Source organism: Nannobrachium achirus (assembly GCF_963921795.1).
Source record: "Nannobrachium achirus genome assembly, chromosome: 18".
Lineage (NCBI taxonomy): Eukaryota > Metazoa > Chordata > Actinopteri > Myctophiformes > Myctophidae > Nannobrachium > Nannobrachium achirus.
The window spans coordinates 26,924,777-26,946,400 of record NC_137825.1 but is presented as its reverse complement, the minus strand read 5'-3'; the positions used below and the strand labels follow the sequence as shown (position 1 = coordinate 26,946,400).

At 42.2% G+C, this 21,624-nt stretch overlaps 1 protein-coding gene across 1 annotated transcript in view; it reads right to left on the bottom strand.

Annotated features, from left to right (window-relative positions):
• The window catches only part of gas7b (growth arrest-specific 7b), a gene marked incomplete at its 5' end in the record, with an annotated part of 75,867 nt that overhangs the window by 40,597 nt on the left and 13,646 nt on the right, over positions 1–21,624 (bottom strand). Inside the window, 2 exons of the mRNA XM_080747829.1 lie at positions 574–662; positions 9,806–9,923. Of these exons, the coding sequence (XP_080603955.1) occupies positions 574–662; positions 9,806–9,923 (207 nt within the window). The remainder of the gene's footprint in view (positions 1–573; positions 663–9,805; positions 9,924–21,624) is intronic.

Genomic DNA, 21,624 nt, shown 5'->3' with positions numbered 1-21,624 from the left:
GATCGTGTCCCAAACAACAATAAAATAAGATCTGGTTGTCCCAGAGGTGACCTGGTCCTTTAACTGCTTTCCCAGGTTTGACCAGCTGGTGAAGGCAGCTTCAATGCTCTACCGCCAGGGTCTGGGACCCCTAGGGGGTCCTCAGAGTTACTACAGGGGGTCCTCAAAATCTTTGTGTGATAGAATTTTTTTCTAATTTTTTATATTAACCACTAGCATCCATATTCTGAGAACGTTAGCCAAAAATAGCAGATCTACAAGCTCACAACGCCTTGCGCTGCGAGCAGTTGTGAGCTTGTAGATCGGCGATTTTCGGCAAAGAGGGGAAAAAGAGCAGACTAAGTACAGAGTGAAAGGTCAAGTCTATTAAGTATTGACGGTCGAAGTGGTGAAATATCTGAAAACACAAATTGACATGAATCCAAAATAAACTGATGATTGTGCTGTCAAACAATGAAACTACATGGAATCAATGATAAGGTAGTGGGGGTCCCTGATTCATCTCTCTCTCAACTAAGGGAAAACACAACAATAGAGGAAGGAGCAAGAGCAGCGTCAGTCAGTTCCCCTTACCTGTGGTTCTGTGCTGGTCTTCCTCACCAGGCTGTTGTGAGAATGCTCCCCAGGATGCAGGGGGCTTCCACCTGAGTGAAACCCATTCACTAGAGAGCCAGAGAGAGAGAGAGAGAGAGAGAGAGAGAGAGAGAGAGAGAGAGAGAGAGAGAGAGAGAGAGAGAGAGAGAGAGAGAGAGAGAGAGAGAGAATGAGAGAGAAAGTCAGGGCGGTGATGGGCAGGGGCGTCACAAGGGGGGTAAAAGTGGGACTGAGTTACTAGGGCCCAAGGTGGAGGGGCCTGGAATAATTTTATACTTTAGCTATTGAAAAATAGCAGATATACAAGCTGCAAGCTTGTAGATCTGCTATTTTTGAAAAATCGTGAAAATGTGTGCAAATCTTTGAATATATGTATTTTTTAAGCGAACATTTGTAACTAAAAACTCTGCTTCTGGTGGGGGTCCCTGGAACTAAACATTTTGAGATGGGGGTCCGTGGCCAAATACATATAATTTTGTGGGTCCTTCACATGAAAAGGTTTGAGCACCACTGACAGAAGGATTTTAAATATTCAAAGACTTGCAGAGAGAGAAAGAGAGAGAAAGTTTAACTTGCGGTCTTGTGGTTTGTGGCCTCCGCTGTCACTACAAGCTCAATGTATTTGAATGAGGGTTTGAATGCACGCAAGTGTGTGTGTGCCTCAAATCAATGCTGGACTGAAGTGCTTCTTTGTTGCTCTATGATGTGAAGAATGCATTAATTCGGCCCTGTCAGCGAGTCAAACGCAAGAGAATAGAGCTTGAAGAAACCGTTTTCTTTTTGAATGAACGCTGACTTTTGCAGCCAACATGACACGGCATTTTTACTTTACTGGTTGTTTTTGGCACATACTGTAGGTTAGCCCTGGACACTATTTTTGTTGCAGTTGCTCAAGTGTTTTGAGTATGCATGTGTGGCGTTGTGTGTACTTAAAAGAGGAGAAAAACCCGATGTGGTCCAGATGTCAACCTTACTATGTGCTCGGAGGAGTGAAATAAATGGCCGCGGCTGCCGGAATCAAACCACTTCTGTGGGCAGGGAACCATCTGAAAAACCCTGGTGTCGTTTAAAGAGCCGTGCCAAGCAAAGACAGAGGAGGCCTTGGTTCCGCACTCAAGGCTACAGATAAAATTAGTCACAGGAAGTGTGTGTGTGTGTGTGTGTGTGTGTGTGTGTGTGTGTGTGTGTGTGTGTGTGTGTGTGTGTGTGTGTGTGTGTGTGTGTGTGTGTGTCTGTGTGAGTGTGAGTGTGAATGTGAGAGAGAGAGAGAGAGAGAGAGAGAGAGAGAGAGAGAGAGAGAGGACATTGTGCCATTGTGGAATTTTGGCATTCATGGCCTCGGGCCTCTAAACTTGAGAAAGGTTAAAGTGGCATAGGCGGAAGATGGAGACAGAGAGACGGACAGAATGAAGGAAAGAAAGAAAGAGAGAGGTAGAGCAAGGTGTAAGAGAGAGAGAGAGAGAGAGAGAGAGAGAGAGAGAGAGAGAGAGAGAGAGAGAGAGATGTAATACCTGCTGGTAAGGAGTTCTTATGTCTAAGGGGCGTTTTAGGGGTCCCAGGTGCACTAGTTGGTCTCTCCCACGTGGTTTCTGGGTGAAGAAAACAATGAGATGGGATGGGATAAGTACCAGTTTAGATGTGTGCATTATAATTACGTTTTGTCAGCCGTGTTATGAGGGTAAGATTTGTAGCATCTCGTCTCAATGACCGGGCATTGCAGACCACGAGCACCTGTGCAATTCCGGCACCCGTTATTCATTGAAAAGCTAGTAAATGTTTGGGTTAAAGCTCTGCTTTACACTTTTACTCATGTTCTATTGGTGGTTCTCCCTTTGGTCTTCAATGCCAATCGCAAACAGCAGGCTTGCATTTCGATTAACAAAAACAAACAAAAACATCTGTTGCAAAGGCTAAACAAATCACTCAAAGTCCCAAAGTCACGCTCTGTTCTCCGTCTCCTGTCGGCCAAAAGCACACAAGTGAAAAGAGAGGAAAGCAAGAGCACGATGACACACTGACTCTAATTGTGAGGACAAACCGCTCTTTGATATGTTTTTATTCTCATTTTCCATTTCTCACCACAGCAGTTGGGTTCAATTAGCCTTTACTCTCGGAATAGAAAGGAACAGCCACTATAGGACTTAATAAAAGCTTTTATTTCATTTGGGTCCTTTGGCCCGGCTGTGCTGTGTTCGATGGTACTTAGCAGTGGAGAAAATGCAGCCAAGCCCATCAGCTCAAATGACACGCATGATGAGGAGAACTGGCAGACAGGCGCAGACTGAGAGATAGAGAGAGGCTATAGCCTTCACATTTGATGTAGGACACCAGCAGAACCTGTTCCTTCATTGCCCCTAAATGCCTCAATTTCTCTCCGTTAGCTTGTCATGAAGCAATCAATACTGTGAGAGAAGTGGAATATTAATGCAGAAGAATATGGCTAAATCTATTTAGCTCAGGGAAAATTGTTTTTCATTGTATCCGCATCTCCGGAGGCGTAGTTGTCAAAACAACATTTACGAATCCGGTTTTGTGTTATATATTTAATACAGTAAATACACATTCAGATGGATACAATTAGGCGCTCATGAGGAAGTAGAATTGTAAAGGGAAGAGACATCTGCATACCATTATCACAAGAAGTCAATTAAACACAAATCACAGACTCAAATTGAACATGGTTTGAAATGTAAACAATAAGACATAATTTATTTAACAAGAAAAAACACTCCAGTCATTACCAAAAATGTGAGGATGGGGTCAGAATGAATGAATTTACTATAACGTGTTGCACTGGAGTGGAACTGGTCGGGTTACTAGGCAACTGCCTCTTGAAATGCAGATTGCCAGTGATCATTTTCAAATGAGTTTAAACAGGTGAGAGCTGGGCCAGTGCACCTGCCAAGCCCGCTGCCTCAGACGTAGCTATTTAGCGACACTTCAGACTGTATAAACAGCAGCACAAGGGAATAATTATCAGACTGCCGCCAAGTCATCAGACACGGGACATAGTCCTAAAGCATATACTATATAAAGAATATACTGTGCAGCAGCTGAGGCGCTGATTAGAGCTCAGCTGATACATCGGTTTGGGCGATATATTATCATCATACATTATTTGACTTTTTTAACATCACTGGTATCTGCAACCGGTGGTTCTTGATTTTAGACCACTTTCAACCTGGTCTCCCTGTTATAAGCATGTCGATGATGTCATTATTATTATTATTTTTTTTTTAATATAGCAGAACTACAAGCTTCCATTGTGAGCTTGTAGATGGGCTGTTTTTGAATAGAATTTAAGTGTGTAATGTTTTTATCAGTAGAAACATCGCTATATTATGTGGTCTAGAACTCTTTGAAAACGGGACCAGCATCAGACTCTAAAATCTGGCATCGGTCGGGCTTTAGCATTGATCCTAAAAGGCCTGCATCTTGAACTGAAAGCCAACCTGTGTTGGTTCACAGTTAGTTCAACACTGAGAGTGTAAAGAAATTGATCTCTCAGTTGTTTGCGTGTCGAATGTTTAAGGAACCACAATGGAAAAAAGCCTCTGACTTTTCGTGTCGTCCATTTGGTGACTAAGTATTCAATCAATCTATCAAGATTGGACTGTATGAAAAGTATGACTAAAATCACAATCCTGATGATTTGTTGAATATTGTCATCACAAATATTGATCACGATCATTGATTAAAATCTTTTTGGTGGGGGAAAGTATTATATACCATTTTTGAGCGGTGGTAGACCGACTCCTTGGCGTGACTGTGTGTGTAGGTCTATTACGATGCTTGTAAGTAGCCTGAGCATGAGCTGCAATACCGCTGGTGAACAAGTGACGCTGTTGTGTCACACACACGCACACACACACACGCACCCCTGAAATGATATGCTACACACAGGCACACACAGACACACAGACATAGACATAGACATAGACACACACACACACACACACACACACACACACACACACACACACACACACACACACACACACACACACACACACACACACACACACACACACACACACACACACACACACACACACACACACACACACACACACACACACACACGACCGCTCACTTCAAACTTGGTTTGATTTGTATTTCAATGTGCATATAAAGCTGACTTATTCTTGGCCAACTCTGTGACTGTGTTGTGCCTCTGTGAGCTTCTGCTGGGTGTAGAAATGGGTTGTACCGTGTTCTGGTTATTACTGCTGGGTGTAGAAATGGGTTGTACAGTGTTCTGGTTATTAGCCCGTGTAATGGCGAGGAGACAAGGGCAAGGTGCAACAGCTCACCGAATACTTTACATTAATTGCCAAGTTTCACAATTACATACTTGTGAAATTACTTTGTTACTTGTGCAGCCTATGCTCTCAAGAGTTTAATTAGGCTGTCACAGAATATGTGACTGTGTCAGGGGTGTCGCTCCAAATTCTGGGCACTGGGTACTTTAACTTTTGAAAAATAGCAGATATACAAGCTCACAGCGCGGCACTCGGTGCCGCGCTGCAAGCTTGTAGATCTGCTATTTTTGAAAGATTTTGAAAATGTGTGCAAATTTGTGAAAAACCTATGTTCCTATGTCAGTGGTGCTACATTTTCGTCATGTGAAGGACCCCCAAAATGATATGTATTTGGCCACGGACCCCCATCTCAAAATATTTAGTTCCTGGCTGGGACCCCCCAGAAGCAAAATTTGAGTTACAAATGTTCGCTTAAAAAAATACATATATTCAAAGATTTGCACACATTTTCACTTTTCAAAAATAGCAGATCTACAAGCTCGCAGTGCCACGCTATGAGCTTGTATATCTGCTATTTTTCAATAGCTAAAGTATAAAATAATTAAGGCCCCTCCACCTTAGGCCCTAGTAACTCAGCCCCACTTTTCCCCCCCTTGTGACGCCCCTGTTCACAATTACATATTTCTGAAATTACTTTCAGTTAATTGTGCAGCCTATGCTCTTGAATTAGGCTGTCGCAGAATATGTGACTGTGTGTATCCATAGTGCCTGGATACGATACAGTAGCTAAAGCCTCGCTATACCCCATTTGATCCATCTGCCTCTGAACAGATGCACACTGGGTCTGTAAAGTGTTTTAAATGACAGTAATGAGCAAGTCTTGAGAAGACTCGCTGGCGCTATTTTAAGCCGCCGTCAACACAGCCTTCCATTGTTGCTGCCACTTACAGTATGTGAGATATCACGGTTTCTGAACAGGGGGGAAAAAGGACTAATGGCCTAGTTAGCTTTGACTGCCATATTTAATTCATAACCATATGACACTCTCCCCTGTTGCATTGGTTGCCTTCTGTTCCTGGTTTCATCAATTAAAGCACAGAGAGTCCATTCACATGTCGTATGCCAGCGTGTCTTCTGGCTACAGCGCAACGACCACGTTCCTTTCAGGGCCCCCATCTCACAACATCAGACCAAACAAGGAACACAGAAGATAGGCTTCACATCTAAACATTGCAGAAGTATTTAGTGTGTAGCATACGGTTCCAATGACTGTGTGTTTACGTTAGAAATTCCAGCTAGGAGCCAGTTCTGTGTGTCTATAAACTCCACGAGAAAGCATTTATAGCTTGGTGTAATTTAGAAGCCGTTTATAAATACCTGGCAACGTGCACAGACCGCTTGTCTGTGGTAGCTACAGTTATGTCCACTAGGGATGAATGTATATGTAGTGGTGGAGAGTAACTAATTACATTTACTTAGGTACTGTACTACAATTTTGAGGTACTTTTACTTTTACTTGAGTTTTTAAAATGTTCAATTCTTACTTTTACTCCACTACATCTCAGAGGCAAATACCGGTATTGTACTTTTACTCCACAACAATTATTTTAAAAATGTAATTCCTAGTTACTTTTGTAGATTTGAATTATACATTATCAAAACATACATTAACATACATTAACCAGTTCAACTCTATTTAAACTTTGGCTACATTAACCTCTTTGTCTTTGTCTATTTGAAAATAGCCGATCTACGATGTGACACGTTGTGAGCTTGTAGATCTGCTATTTTCAAACATACATTCATACATTTGAAAACTTATGAAAGTACTTTTACTTTTGGTACTTCAAGTACAGTTTGGTGCCAATCAAGTAGTCTACATTTTGAACACGGGACTTTTACTTGTGAAAGAGTATTACGGCATTGCAGCATTGACACTTTTACCAAAGTAAAACATTTGAGTGCTTCTTCCACCACTTGTGTATATGAGAAGTATTTGGTTTAGACTGTTTATGAAGCTGGACCACTGACTGGACAGGGGAACCATGACCACTGAGAGGCTTAGGAAACCGCGGGTGGTACGAAGCAGAACTCGCAGGAAGCGCACCACACAGCCATGCAAAAGAGGCAAAAGAAAAAGAAAGAGAAGAAAAACACCCAGGAAAACGAGCTCACCCACGCATACAAGCTCTGTTACTATGGTGACACAGAAACATTAAACATGTGAGTGTCAGGCACAGGAACACACACAAGGAACACACTCGCCGTCGGGTGGAAACCGCGTATGTCCGAAAACCGCTACTTTTCAGGAAATGGAAAAATGGCCCTGTGTTCCAAATTGGATCCAATGTAGACATTTCACTTGACGATTAATTGTCACTCAAATAATTGCGATTAACGATTTAATTGTGCTTTTGTCGTTGACATTTCTGTTTGGCTTGTAGGCTTTGAAGTTGCACATAATGGCAGATACGACACGTAACCTAAATATACAAAGATATACTTTAAAAAAGAACATTGATAGTGGAAATAGCCGATCTACAAGCTCACAACGCGTCGCAATGCGACACGTTGTGAGCTTGTAGATCGGCTATTTCGACTATTTTTGAAAATGTTTAAAAAAATATGAAACATTTTCCACATGGAATCGATTATGACAATTATGTCAAATAATTGCGATTATGTCAAATAATTGTGATTATGTCAAATAATTGCGATTATGTCAAATAATTGTGATTATGTCAAATAATTGCGATTAGATGATTATGTAATAATTGTGACAGGCCTAATCCAATGATTTTCTTGTAAATGCTTTTCATTGGCTCAATATTTATAAAACCCACACTAAAAAGAATAGCAACAATAGACGATGTACAATATTTTTGCGTCTTTTCTGTGACACTGTAATATGACAAAGTAAGTAGGGCATTCATTTACGAGAAAATACACACAAAGTTTAAATGTGGAGATACAAGGTTTTCTGCCCGACAGGAACGCATAACCTGCTCTAATCTTGTTGAACTTTAACATGCAGAAAGGGAGGGTCTGGCTAAAATAGCGGAGGAGATGCTATAAATAACGATTGTTTCATTTAGAATGTTATCAGATGGGGTCGTTTGGAAAACGCAGTTACAGTTGCTTTAGTGGCGAATAGTCGACAGCTGGGGGCCAATAGCAATAACTGTGCAGCGTGCGTGCGGAGCATTCTCCGTCGCTCCAATTTCTCATTACGCAGCAAAGGCCCCCGAAAAACTATTCTTGGTGATTCTCTCTGCCTTTATGAGGGCAGCTTTGCAATACCGTGGAACAATGTATGATTCTCTTTATTGTTACATCCCATTATACCAGCATAAGGGAGTAAAGTTATTGGGTTTTTTGGCTCCTCGACAATAGCAAAAAATAGCACAAAAAAAAAAGAAAAATAGAAGTTTTTTTTTTTTCATTCGATTCTGAGAGATGGATGCTGCGGAGATGTGCTTTCGTGTGAATAGTCATGAAACATTAATAGCTGTCCTCAAAAAGCCATATTGAAAAACGGAAAGAAAAGACAAAACAAAGGCTTTTGCCAGAACCAAAAGAAGTGCCAAACACACCACATCGTCTCGTCACACCCGCCTGTACCCCTCTGGAATATGATAGCTGATTATCTATTGCAGATAAGCCTGCAGTTCCTATCACACACAGACAAAACAGATCCAGAGAGCCCACTGGGAAATTGGCCAACGGGAAATATAAAGTGAAAGCTGAGAGAGCGTAAAATGTAAATAAATAGATAAACCACTTGACCCCTACTGTAGCATCCCTATTCTGGTGGGGGGGGGGGGGGGGGGGGGGGTGGGCGGGCATTCGCCGAAAATAGCAAATCTACAAGCTCACAACGCGTTGTGTTGTGACACATTGTGAGCTTGTAAATCTGCTATTTTTAGCAAAGAGATTCTGCGCAAAGCAAAATACCAGAGGACTTGGTATGGAGCCCTGGGGGATACCGGTCAGCTAAGTATATAGCGTTTAGAAGTGGTTAGAATAAATCGGGCGCTCAGTCCGCTCACACTCATCCACAGAGACATGTTTTGGTTCATCCCATTGACATTAGTAAAAATCCCAAAAGAGGAGAAGGGTTGGAGTTCTCTCTGGTCTCGTGTGCCTGGGTGGAGTCCTGGTCTTATTTTAGAATCCCCTCTCAAGGCTCAGCTTCCATATACCACAGCATGTAACCATGATGGTTGGCAGGCTGCATGTGAGGGGCTCTGATGAAGATACTGCTTATGTTGCTACAGTAAAGTGGTCGTTAAGCTTCAACACATCAAATCAATAATGTAATGATCACAGTTTAGATTTACCATGTGATTCTCTCTGTCTGTCTCAGTGCAGCATCTGGTGAAACTTCCTAACCTTTATTACAGCCTGAAGTGAAAGGCTCTTGTGAGGATACTGCCACAATGCCATGACAAGATATTAGTGTCATCATTCAAGCTTTACTGTGAGTTCACTTAGGGATAGTAAAGACTGCCGTCTGTGGAAGAAGGCCATTAAGCTGTCTCTATACCAGAAAGTGTAGCCTATGAGTGTGTGTGTGCGTGTGCGCACGCATGTGTGAGTTTGCATCAGTGCGTGTTGTGCCTTTGTTTGTGTGTGTGTTTATGTGTTTTGTGTCATTGTTTCTCAGTGCGTCCATTAGCATGCTACGGGGAGAAACAGAATACTAATTGTGTTGGCAGAAACAAGGCCTGGAGTAGAGGAGCTACCAGTTGTCGCCTTCTGGTACCGACACTCTGGAAGTTAGTGCACGCATGAAATCTGCCAAAAGAACCAAAGTGTAATCCAGGCAATTGCTACAACTCAAGATTCCTAATTAATTAAACTTGAATTAAACAGAAAAGCCCTTCCACTCTGACAATAGAAATAGCCTATGTTTTACTTCTTCACAATTCTCTTTTATGTACTCTTACCATTGCTTGCTGTGTTGACATAGTAGCGCCGCCCTTGTGGAGACATGTAGCATTTCCAGTGTGGTGGCAGCGGATCCCTGAGGTCCTCCTCGGGCAGATGGCTCAGCGATGCCGTCCTCTGTGAAAACACAAAAGCAATAAACACATCAGTACAGCCACCACAAATGCTCATTGGCAACTTAGAGGTTAGGAAAGATATCGCGTGGCTTCGCCCCAAGTCAAACTGCTCTTTGTTATTATTTTTCATGGGTCTATTTACTCAGGGTCGTAATTGAGCCTAATTACTGGAAATATAACTATTCACATAAAACATAAGTGGTGAAGATCAGGAGAGGCAGCATACACACAGAGAATCACACAAGACTCAGCTTGAGTTCAATGAGGTTCTCATTTCCTGAAATATTTCACAACCAACGGCAGATGACATCATAGTGCAGCGGGCCTCGAGTCGCACAGCAATGAACACAAAGAACAAACTGGCGTGGCTCTGCGTGTTGGACAGGGACCCAACGCTACAAAGTGTTACAAAGTGAGTATATCGCCACTGTCGGGTAGAAACCTTGTATCTCCAAGTTTCACATTTGTAATTTTTTTCGCAAAGTAAAGCCCTGCTTCACCTTACAAGGCCGTCGCACAAAAGTAGTGAAAAAGTAGTGAAAACAGCAGATCTACAAGCACGTGCACAGATCTACAAGCACACAACGCCTCGCGGTGCGAGGCGTTGTGTGCTTGTAGATCGGCTGTTTTCACTAGTTTAAGTCATTTTTAAAATGGTTTTGGACATACAAGGTAGGGGGCTTTTAAGCCGTGACATCATTTTGTAGGCAGAGGAGAAATCTGCCCCCAGAGCATTTTCTGTCCCTCGCTATTTCAACAGATCCGAGACAAAAATAACGACTAAAGTATAATTCTAACACTTTCCTTTCAGCAACAAAGAGAAGAAAAATGTGTAAATAGTAAAAAGAGTAAAAAGATTCACGGAAACTGGGGGCAGAAATTCTCCTCTTCTGCCTACAAAATGATGTCATACTTAACAGCCCCTATCACACACACACAATGTACTAGTGACTAAAACACAGGAGGAGCCGGCATGCACTCTCTGGCTCTGCACAGCTGCTATTCATTAGCACGAAAACAACATAGCTAGACATGAAGCCAAGAGACCATTGGAACGCATGGGGATGCTACGGAGGGGCTTGGGAAATCCAGATGAAATGCCACATCAATTAGTTTTGTTATCGAGGGCCCGTGCCAAGAAGCTTGTGCATCCAGAAGAGTTCGGTTTTACTAACTGTAACAGAATATGATCCGGTGGGTCCCACAGGGCTTAATGACCAGACCTGTGTAACTCAGAAGGATAATAAGGCTTTGCATCATTTCGTCTCGGTCGGGTGGAAACGGTGTCCAAAGAGGTTACTTCAGGATTATAATTCAAAAAATAGAAAAGGTAGCACATCAACAAGCTCAAAACGCTTCGCGCCATGTTTCGAGTTTGTAGATATCCATATATATGTATGTTTTTGTAAGATATGTTTTTCCTTTATTGAACAGTAGTTTGATAGGAAATGGAAAGATGGGGAGTGACACGCCGCAAAGGTCGTCGGGATCGGGAGTCGAACCCGCAACACGCTGTCAGGCTGGTGCCTGGACCTCTACACTTGCCTCACAGGCCTAGATCTGTTATTTTGATACTTTTGTGTGATGGTATGATCAAGTAGGGCGTTAATTTACGAAAAAACACAAAAAGTTAAAATATGGAGAGAGGTTTCTGCCCGACAGCAACGATTTAGTATAGGGGAACACTATTAAGGGCACTTAATGTTGGCCTTTTCTGAATAAAACTATATTGGGCAAATAAGACACAACATGATTTAAATAGGACAGAGTTGTATTCTGGAAACCTGGTAATGAATATAAGAAGTGACAGTGCAAGAACTGAAGAAGCTTTGGAGTCCTTATGCTGAATTCTAGAACATTTTCCGGAGAGGAATCCCTTCTGTTGGTGTTCAGATGGGGCCCTATAGCCTTAGGCTAATTGGTGTAGACTGTTAGAAAGAGATAAAGCCTATTCTTAGTCACAAAATAAGAATAGCTATAAACACGACACAAAATCTTGGAAATCAGAAATTAAATTAGGCTTAAGGCAGGGGTCTTCAACGTTTTCAGGCCAAGGACCCCTTTCAGGCCAAGGATCTCCGTTGAGAGAGAGAGATGAAGCAGGGACCCCCACAACCTCTTCTAGATTCCATATAGTTTCATCGTTTGACAGCGCAATCATCAGTGTATTTTGGATTCATGTCAATTTGTTTTCAGATATTTAACCACTTGAAACGTCAATACTTAAAGCTATACTGTGTAAGTTGCTCAACTAGTGGTCAGTAGCGGTATTGCTTTTTTCGGCCGTTTTTCGGCCGGAGTCGTCGCGGACCACCGCCGCAGACCACCGGAGCGGCGCCAGCAAACCACCGCGACCGATAGTAATCCGTGGAGGGGTAGAACGCATGGTAGAACGTAATTTTCTGGCCAGGATTTGTGGATTAAGAGGTTAAAATCCTTCACCATGGTAAACACTGTAGCCAAGCGGAGGCGCTTCCTGGAGACCAGAGCAGATAAGCTGTGATTGGCCGGTAGTGTACCATGTGTGCATGATCGGCGATGTGATTGGGCAACGTATACACAACGTATACAGATGATGCAGATTACGTCATTTTGGCGCGAAATCCCGCCCCTGTCACTGCTAAGAAGAAAACATATAAAGAGAAGGCTTCAGAAGCTGAAAATAACGGAGTGGGTGTTCTAAAACTTTAGCGATTTAACAGTTAGGACAATTTTAAGATTTGTTTTATAAAAAAAGTTACATGGTACAACTTTAATAAACTTGACCTTTCACTCTGTACTTAGTCTGCTCTTTTTCCTCTCTATACCAAAGCCCTTTGCCTAAAATAGCTGATCTACAAAAAAAGGTTTCTATCACACAAAGATTTGGAGGACCCCCTGTAGTAACTCTGAGGACCCCCTAGGGGTCCCCCAGACCCCATGTTGAAGACCCCTGATGTAGACTGTTAGAAAGAGATAAAACCTATTTTATTCTTAGATACAGATTTCCAAGCGATAAACACAACACAAAATCTTGGAAATCAGACATTAAACTTTAAACAAAAATGAGTAATCTGTCTTAAACACACCTCTCCACTTTGCATTTCATCATTAGATAACATTGGCCACCGACCAGTTGTCAGTGGCAGAAAAACACCATTATGTGTGTTTCGCCGTATTGATTCTGGCACAAAGTGTCCCTTGAGGTAGGAGCCGCTTGTTCCCTTACCTCACACAATGAAGTCATTAGAATCTACTGCAGCGCAGGGACAAGAGGAGAGAGCCAATGGAGGCTGCTGGCCCCTTGCATGAAGCAACGTCAACCCCTGGTGACTTACGACTGCATGATGTAATTATACAGTCGCCTACAACATTACTGTGATGTGTCCCCTTTGATGGTCTCAGTGGTCACTGTTATATTTGTCTTCCTTCCGCCCTCAAAAAAAAAAGAAGATCTCCTCAAATAGTCCCAGTATTTTCCTCTCTATATGTTACCTCAGCGCTAAAATATATTCTCAGCATCTGCGACTCTGCATTTAATATTTTCAGAAATACAGTGAAAGTGTGCGCTGAGGGACAGTACTATAGTTGAAAAAGACAATCATAACGTAATATGGTACACAGTTAGTCTGTGATTACACCGTTAAATCCTTAGCGTTCATATATCTCTGAAGAGTGAACCAAATGGACTCTTCTGAGTTAAATGAACACTGGGGATTTTGCAGTGTACTCTATTCATGCGTTCAGACTAGGCAAGGCATCCTTCAATTGTTCAACACCCCTTTGCAATCGCTGCACTGTGACTGCTGTTTGTCCTTAATATGGGTCAGTCTTTTGCACTGGTCAAATTAACACGCAGGACTTTTGCAGGGCACCGTAAACTTTCTGTGTAATGCTAGTACTTTCCTGTTGGGTTGTTTCGTACACAATCAAGCCCCCATATCATCTGGGAACATGAAATACCAAGCACTGTTTGACCACATATATATGTTTGACGCGTTATCAACTTATCAGTGAAGTGATACCAGTGTATTGTGTTTCTCTGGGCTCAGGATAAGACAGATGGGAGTAGGTCTGGTACAGTCAGGGGGCCACAGTCTGCGAGATTCTTGGACCAGAGCATATCTTTGGCAATCGACATGATACATTTCCAGCGCTGCAATAAAAATAAATAAAAAAAGATCCACAAGCTGTCGTTGAACCTGCTGTGTAAAACTCTCTTCAAACTATTGCAGCTCGTCCATATGCAAGCTTCAAGTCTATGCCTTTGGTGTGAAGACGAGCTTTTTGAGCTTGTGTTGCCAGGGATAAGTAAAACTCCCCTTCTTGATAGAAACTTTGCAGGGATATATGACCGGTCACTCATCATGCTACGCGTGATTGAATGGGAACACCTTAGTGGTGGGAACTGTGACGAATCTAAGAGCCAGCTTGTCTCGGCATATGCAATGTTAAATAATGCACCATTCCAGATGGTTAACCTTATAAACCCCAGACAGCCTTTGGCTCCACATTCACAGCATGCCAAAGAGCCCCTGGCAGAGAACAGAAAAGACTCATCCATGGCTACGATGAGTGAGAAGCGACCACAACACTCATGGCTGCTTACAGTGTCTGTCTGCGAGCTAGTGCACTGCAGACGCACTAATGTCTGTTTCCTAGAATGAATGCACCAGAGCTGAAGGTTTCATTAAAATTATGTTTCATCATCACAGATAACATCAAGGAATTCTTGTGTATGTTACTGGACGGACTTTAGATGGGAGTGCAGCATCTGAGAGTTATTTACACAAGTCTGAGACAAACATGTTCTCTTCCGCCAGAGCAGTAGATGAATATTCTGCAGCTTGACACGCATGACATTGCAATATCAACATTAAAGTATCAGGAACTAGCACACTGACAAAACATTCACTCTAGGCAGCGCAACGCATTCTGAACATTCTGTGGTATGACTGGTATCGTACACTCCCTCCGAATTGCATACAGTACGTCACCCACACCCAACCCAACAAAAAACATGCAGCATCTTTTAATAAGACAAACAAAATACCCCACGGTCTTTCCATTTCAGTGACACTGGCTCTCTGCCTGGAAAACCGCGAGTCATTTTGTAAAATTCCTTTGGAAAATGGCCTTAAATAAATAGTCAGCCCTGCTTTGAGGTCAGTGGGAGTGTAAAGGATGTTGTAAACTTGGTTGTTTCACCTGTACTTTTTAACAGACTAAAATAAGGCCATTGGGAAAAGTTTCTGCTCGCCTCAATTTTCTGTAATTAGCGAGAGACTGTTATTATAATCTGAATATTCGTGAAAATGTGGTGCAACGGCATCCAATGAATAAACCTCCATGCAGGCCTGATCTAGTCACACACAGTCTTCCTCTGAATGTTAATTGGCCAGTGTGGTTAGAGAGGCCACATCAGTATGTTGCACCGGGAGGCAACTATGCTCATTGTGAAAAGGATTGGCTGTGGGTAAGGGTTGGGAGATGAAACAACATAACTAAATAAACAGACAAAGTTTAGCTGCGGGTGTCAGGAAAGAAACTTGCTAAAAGTGTTCTAAAATCAATAAAAGTATAAACATAATTAAAGGAACAGCTATTGTGTCATCTTAATATTCCCCCCGGCACCATGAAATATATTTAAGAGTTAATTAGCATATTGTGGCATACAGAACTAGACTGCACTCTGTTGAGGTGCCAACTTGGGCCGATACCGATCACGAATCAGTATCTGCCGATACCGATATTCCCGATCGATCGTCAAATCCATAAATTCTTTATTGTGTTACTGTAGCAGCATTTATATATTTAATGATTCTTCTTACATTAGGAGATTGCAGGCTGAGGTCCTTTAATATCCAATTCAACTTGTAGGAGTTGAAGCTGAGGTTACATTCAGTCCCACAGATAAATATTGTGAAAATAGCTGATCTAGCTTGTAGATCAGCAAAGCCGATAGAGGCAAAGCCGATACCGATCAAAGCCGATAGAGGCATTATCGGCCAATCGCGATCACTCACCAATCAATCGGCACATCTCTAAAAAAAAAAATAACTTTCCCAGAGGGTTGCAGACGTGCGGTGTGACACTACAATAGAAACATTGTTATGGATAGGTGACTCACTGAGCACAGCGACACTGCCTGAGGTCAGAGGGATTAAGCCAAGGTGGTCAACCCACGCATCGTCTGTCTGGGGTAGGTGGAGAAATGTGCAACCTCAGTGGTCCAAAGTTTCAACACAGTGGCTCAACGCCGGAAAAGCCCTATTCTAAAGTTGAGCTGTCCTCAACAGATGCCCGAGTGACTCATTATCTCCTGACTGGTGACTGGGTGTGTGCTCAGTGTGTACGTGTACGTGTGTGTGTGTGTGTGTGTGTGTGTGTGTGTGTGTGTGTGTGTGTGTGTGTGTGTGTGTGTGTGTGTGTGTGTGTGTGTGTGTGTGTGTGTGTGTGTGTGTGTGTGTGTGTGTGTGTGTGTGTGTGTGTGTGCGCGCGCGTGCGAGTGTGTGTTATATTAGCACCTGTGGTGTAAAGTAACTACGTACATTTACTTAAGTACTGTACTTTTACTTCTACTCCACTACATCTCGGATCCAAATATTGTACTTTTACTCCACTACATTTATTTGAAAACATTAGCTACTATTTACTTTGCATATGTAAATTATAATATTATAAAACATAAATTAACCACTTTATCCTTATTTTATACTGAGACTGTTTGAAAATAGCCGATCTACAAGCTCACAACGCGTTGCAATGCGACGTGCTGTGAGCTTATGTAGATCTGCTATTTTCAAACATTTTGTACTTTTACTTTTGGTACTTTAAGTATATTCTGATGCCAATACTTTTGTACTTTTACTCAAGTGTATTTTGAATTCCAGAGTAATACTTGTAAAAGAGTATTTCTACATTGCAGTATTGATACTTTTACTTAAAGGAGCTATAGTCAACTTTTTCAATGTAGGGCCGACACTTTGTGTACATCCTAGTCTTTAGACTAGAATGTAAACAAAGTGTCGGTCTGACAATGGCCAAAATTATCATTATTTTACGCGTTTTGTGGTCATTTTTGAATAGAAACACATAAAGTATATGAAGCTTATTTGTTTATAAAATATCTTCGAAACATTATTTTTATTTTAGCATCCGTTTTTCAAGAAGTTGACTATAGCTCCTTTAAGTAAAGAATCTGAGTACCTTTTCCACCACTGTGTGTGTGTGTGTGTGTGTGTGTGTGTGTGTGTGTGTGTGTGTGTGTGTGTGTGTGTGTGTGTGTGTTATTATATTAGCATTCAAGTGTGTTTGCATGCACTGCTGTGTGCAGCATGTGTTTAATCTCGACTGAGGCTGTCCTTTAGTGACCCCGCTAAAAACATCTGGACGTGGGAAGAGGAGGGTCTGTTGGGGGTCGAGACCTGTCAGACCAGTAGTGCAGTTTCCAGTTGGCCAGAGATCGGAGAGAGAGAGAGAGAGAGAGACGGACAGAATCTTGAACATGAACATGGAGGGTGGACGTGAGCCATACAAACTGTCTTACTCAAACCACCAGGGACGGCAAAGACATTCTCCATCTCCCTTCAATCCAAGCTATTCTCAGTGTGGCTGTAACCATAACATTTCCAAGTCTGCCAATACTTTTTATTTTTTATTTTATTCCCTGAGAAATAGCAGAATATCACTTTATTTTATTTTTCTATCTTCTTGAGATGACATGTGTTTCATATATGGGCAAGGCTGGTTCCTGAAAGCAAACCACAAAACAAACTGCAGCTGCGTATATTGGAGCAGAGCTGTAAACAGCCACGAGAGAGCGAAAGCGAAATCCACAACAAAATCCTGAATGTTAATTTAACCCCCGGAGCCTTAGTTCAGACCAGAGCTATGGTTCCCACCAAAGATTTGCGAAAGGACAAACCCGTTTTAAGCCCAATTGATACTTTGTCATCCACTGGTGGTGCATGCAGAAAATAGCATAATCTACAACAGCGCTATTCAACCTGCGGCCCCTGCGGCATGTCTAATAAAATATATTTTGTCTACTTTCAGTGTGGACAAATCATTTCTGATGTCATTTTTTTTTCTCTCCAAAACCGAAAGGAAATTATTTTTGTCTTGTTTTATACAAGACTTTTTTCCCACTATTTTGTTTGTTCCAAAAGAAGAAACTTCATCATTTCAGGATTAATCATTTCCATGACAATCTTTTTGTTCAATGAGGATTGACCTTATAGATGTTGTAAATGTGGCTGTTTTCTGTGTGTTTCCTTAATTTGTAGACTATGCATGTAGTGTGTTACAAAATCATTGTCTCAACATCCAAAATAGGACTGTCATTTTTAGCTTGCGGCCCTTGGACTTTTTGTATTTTGCTGAGTGGCCCCTATGGCATCTTAAGTCGAGTAGCCCTGATCTACAAGCTCTCAACAATGGGTCGCATCTGTGATGGGTGGTGAGCTTGTAGATCTGCTGTTTTTTGGATGGAGCATAAATTAAGCATTCAGACTTTGCTGAGAAACAACAACAATTATGCCCAATGATCTATTACTTCACTCTCAGAGTGAAATGATCAGCCGAGATGTGACTGTGTAGCCACAAACATGGATGCACACAGGATTCTTCATGATGCACAGGGAGTGTAGGCACTAGGCAGGGCATCTTCCAGACAGTCAGGTGGAATTACCAAAATAGCTGCAAGGTACACACACCTCTGTGTACTCTGAATTGATTTTCCTCCCTCCCTCCCTCCCTCCCTCCCTCCCTGCTACCTCACGCACTCCTCCCTCCATCTCTCCTCCCTCCCTTGCTTTCATACCTTGTCCTGTCAGCAGTGTAGAAGAGTGACACAGACGGACAGACAGACAGGGAAGTGTCTGTTTCCTATTATTCACTCATAAAACACCTCTGCCTTCCCTTTCTGTGTCAACACCATCATATTAGTACGGTGTTACGTTCCTCGATTTACGACTATGGTGAGTTTGTGTAGACAATGTTATTCCCTCACTGCCAATCAAACGCCATTGGACTTACACAGCAAAATGCCTACATGTAGCCCCTTGGATTTGAACCTGAATCTCCAAGCATCTACCGCTCATTCGAAGGGAATACCAACACACCAAAAGATTAAGATAAAGGCTTCTGGGCTACAGGCAGGGCTGCTCTGCTACACTCTACTGCAGTGGTTCTCAACCTTTTCAGGCCGCGACCCCCAACACGGTTCTATTGTGAAAATAGCAGATCTACATGCTCACAACGCCTCGTGTTGCGAGGCGCTGTGAGCATGTAGATCAGCTATTTTCACAGTTTCTGTTAATCGAAATGATACAACTTTAAGGTTCTTTGACACAAGTTTATTCCAGGCACTCCGCCGTCACAACCGCCATGTTCTGTTCGCTCCATCACCGAGGCCGTGCCTCTTCCGGTTAAACCTTCACAATAAACGTCCCTCCATTAGCTCACAGTGTATCAAATAACACACCGGTCATAGTTAACAGGGAACAGTTAGTAATATTAACTTAACAAACTCACTGTCTTTTTAAAAAAAAAGAAAAAAGTGCATGGCAAACATTTCAAGAACAGCTTGTGAACATAGTGCAACATAAAAAGTGCATTGCAAACATTTCAAGAACAGCTTGTGAACATAGTGCAACATAATAAAGAAATATGTTTTATAGGCTGTGAATTAACAGCTAAAGAACAAGACCATAAAATAATTCAGAAGTCCAAGTCCATGTCATTGTCCATCACTTTGGAGTTTGTCTCTTTTCAGAGACAATGACTTGTGGGCTTATTCCTCACATCCATTTTGGGATGCAGATCTCAGCTGAGGTATCACAGTGGTAGAGAAACTGTGTGTGCCTCCCCATATGAAGTCATCCACAGGGCAGGCTAGAACCCCAGTCACAGCACAGTCCTTATCTAGCCAGTAGAAAAAGGCAGGATCAACTTTGGAAATCTTTCCTCCTGTTGTCAGCACTATTTTCTTCACTTTGTTGTACCAAGAGAGAGAAGCATCTTCCAGACCATAGACACACCTTTTTTGTCCCTCATCTTTAACTACCTCAAAAACATTGTTATCCTCACAGCTGTTTATCTCAACATGTTTTGCTAAGTCAAATGATACATCCTCATTTACAAACACATCCTCACATACACTTGGGATATTAGTGTCAGTGACATTTGTTAATGGTACATCATTTGTTTCAAATGTATCCTTGCATACATGTATACTGTATGGCACATCATCAATTACAAATGCATCATCACATAAATCAGTGGTATTCTTGTACTTGCACTTAGCTTTCTGAGTGACATCTGTTCTCTGCTCTGTACCATCATGTGTATCTGTATTGTCAACTCTGTGACCTGTTTCATTTTGCACCCCATTGGTCATTTGTGTTGTCTCCATTTGTCCTCGTTGCATCACAGGTATGCTGTCTTCTGTGACCTTTATGTCACTGTCGGCATGTCCAGCAATGTCCTGTCCTTGCCCAATGATTGTGACATTTTCCGAATGAGCCGTTGAACATTGATCCATATCTTCTGTGTTCACTTTCCTCAATCTGATCGGATGCACTCGAATGCATGTTCCTCCATGTCTGACAGAAATCACTGCACCGTCCTGACCGATGACAACTCCTGGTCCTTTCCATTCAGGACAGTCAACTCGCTTGTAGTATACTCGATCTCCACTTTCATATTTTTCAGTGTGGCATATTTGTTTCCGTAGGGCTCTCGGCCTTCTTTCTGACCCCTCAGATTCTGTTAAAGCCCTTCTTGTTGCATGCAAAGCAGTGTTGGGTCTTTCCATCCCTTCTCTTTTTGTTGTTCCATTAAATATTTTCACACAATAATGACCAGAGCTTGTAAAGTCAAGTTTCACAGGTTTGTTGAACATTACCACCCTGTCATTCCCCATGTCCAGTACTGTCCCAGCTCTTTTCATGGATGCTTTGCTTAAAAGCAGTGGAACTTCAGCTGAGACAACTTCCGTTTCAATATGACATCTTGTCTCTCCAATTTTTGCAGGAATCTTTAAACTTTTAGTGGAGTACACCATTTTTCCATCTCCAAACTTGAATGGTCTACGACTGCATTTTTCACTTTTTTTCAAATCATTCAACTCTTTCTGGCTCAGCTCAGTTATGTAGCCATCTAGCCACCCCTGTCCACACACAGTCCGCGTACATGCAGTGTCTATTATTGCTGAACCAAAACATTCTGTCATGACGATTTTTGCTGCTGTGGGTGATATTTTCTCTCCATCGTAGGGCTCTTTAGTGTACAGGGTAATGTTGCACTCCTCTGCCACATCTGTACTACTTTCAGTTTCCTCATTTAGCTTCGCTTGCTCATTTTTATGTGGACAGTCTTTGGCCCAATGAAAAGTTGATTGACAGACCGCACACTTTGATCTACGACCGTACCTGTCCAAAGGATTTGTACCAACCACTGGCGTGGTCCTCTGTTGATCCATTTGAGGCCAAGACATGCCCTTCTGTCGTCTCTGGTCCGCCGTTACGAACGCTGTTTCTTGGTTGATTCCCATGCTGTTAGTGTTAGGTGACGTCTTTCCACCGAATATCCTCTTCAATGCTGACTTCATGGACGCAAACGTTAGATCTGTACATGCTGTGAGAGCTAACTGGCGATCTTTTGTGTCCAAGCACGCAGTATCCAATAGTTTGAAAGCCAACACAGCGTCTGGTAGCTCC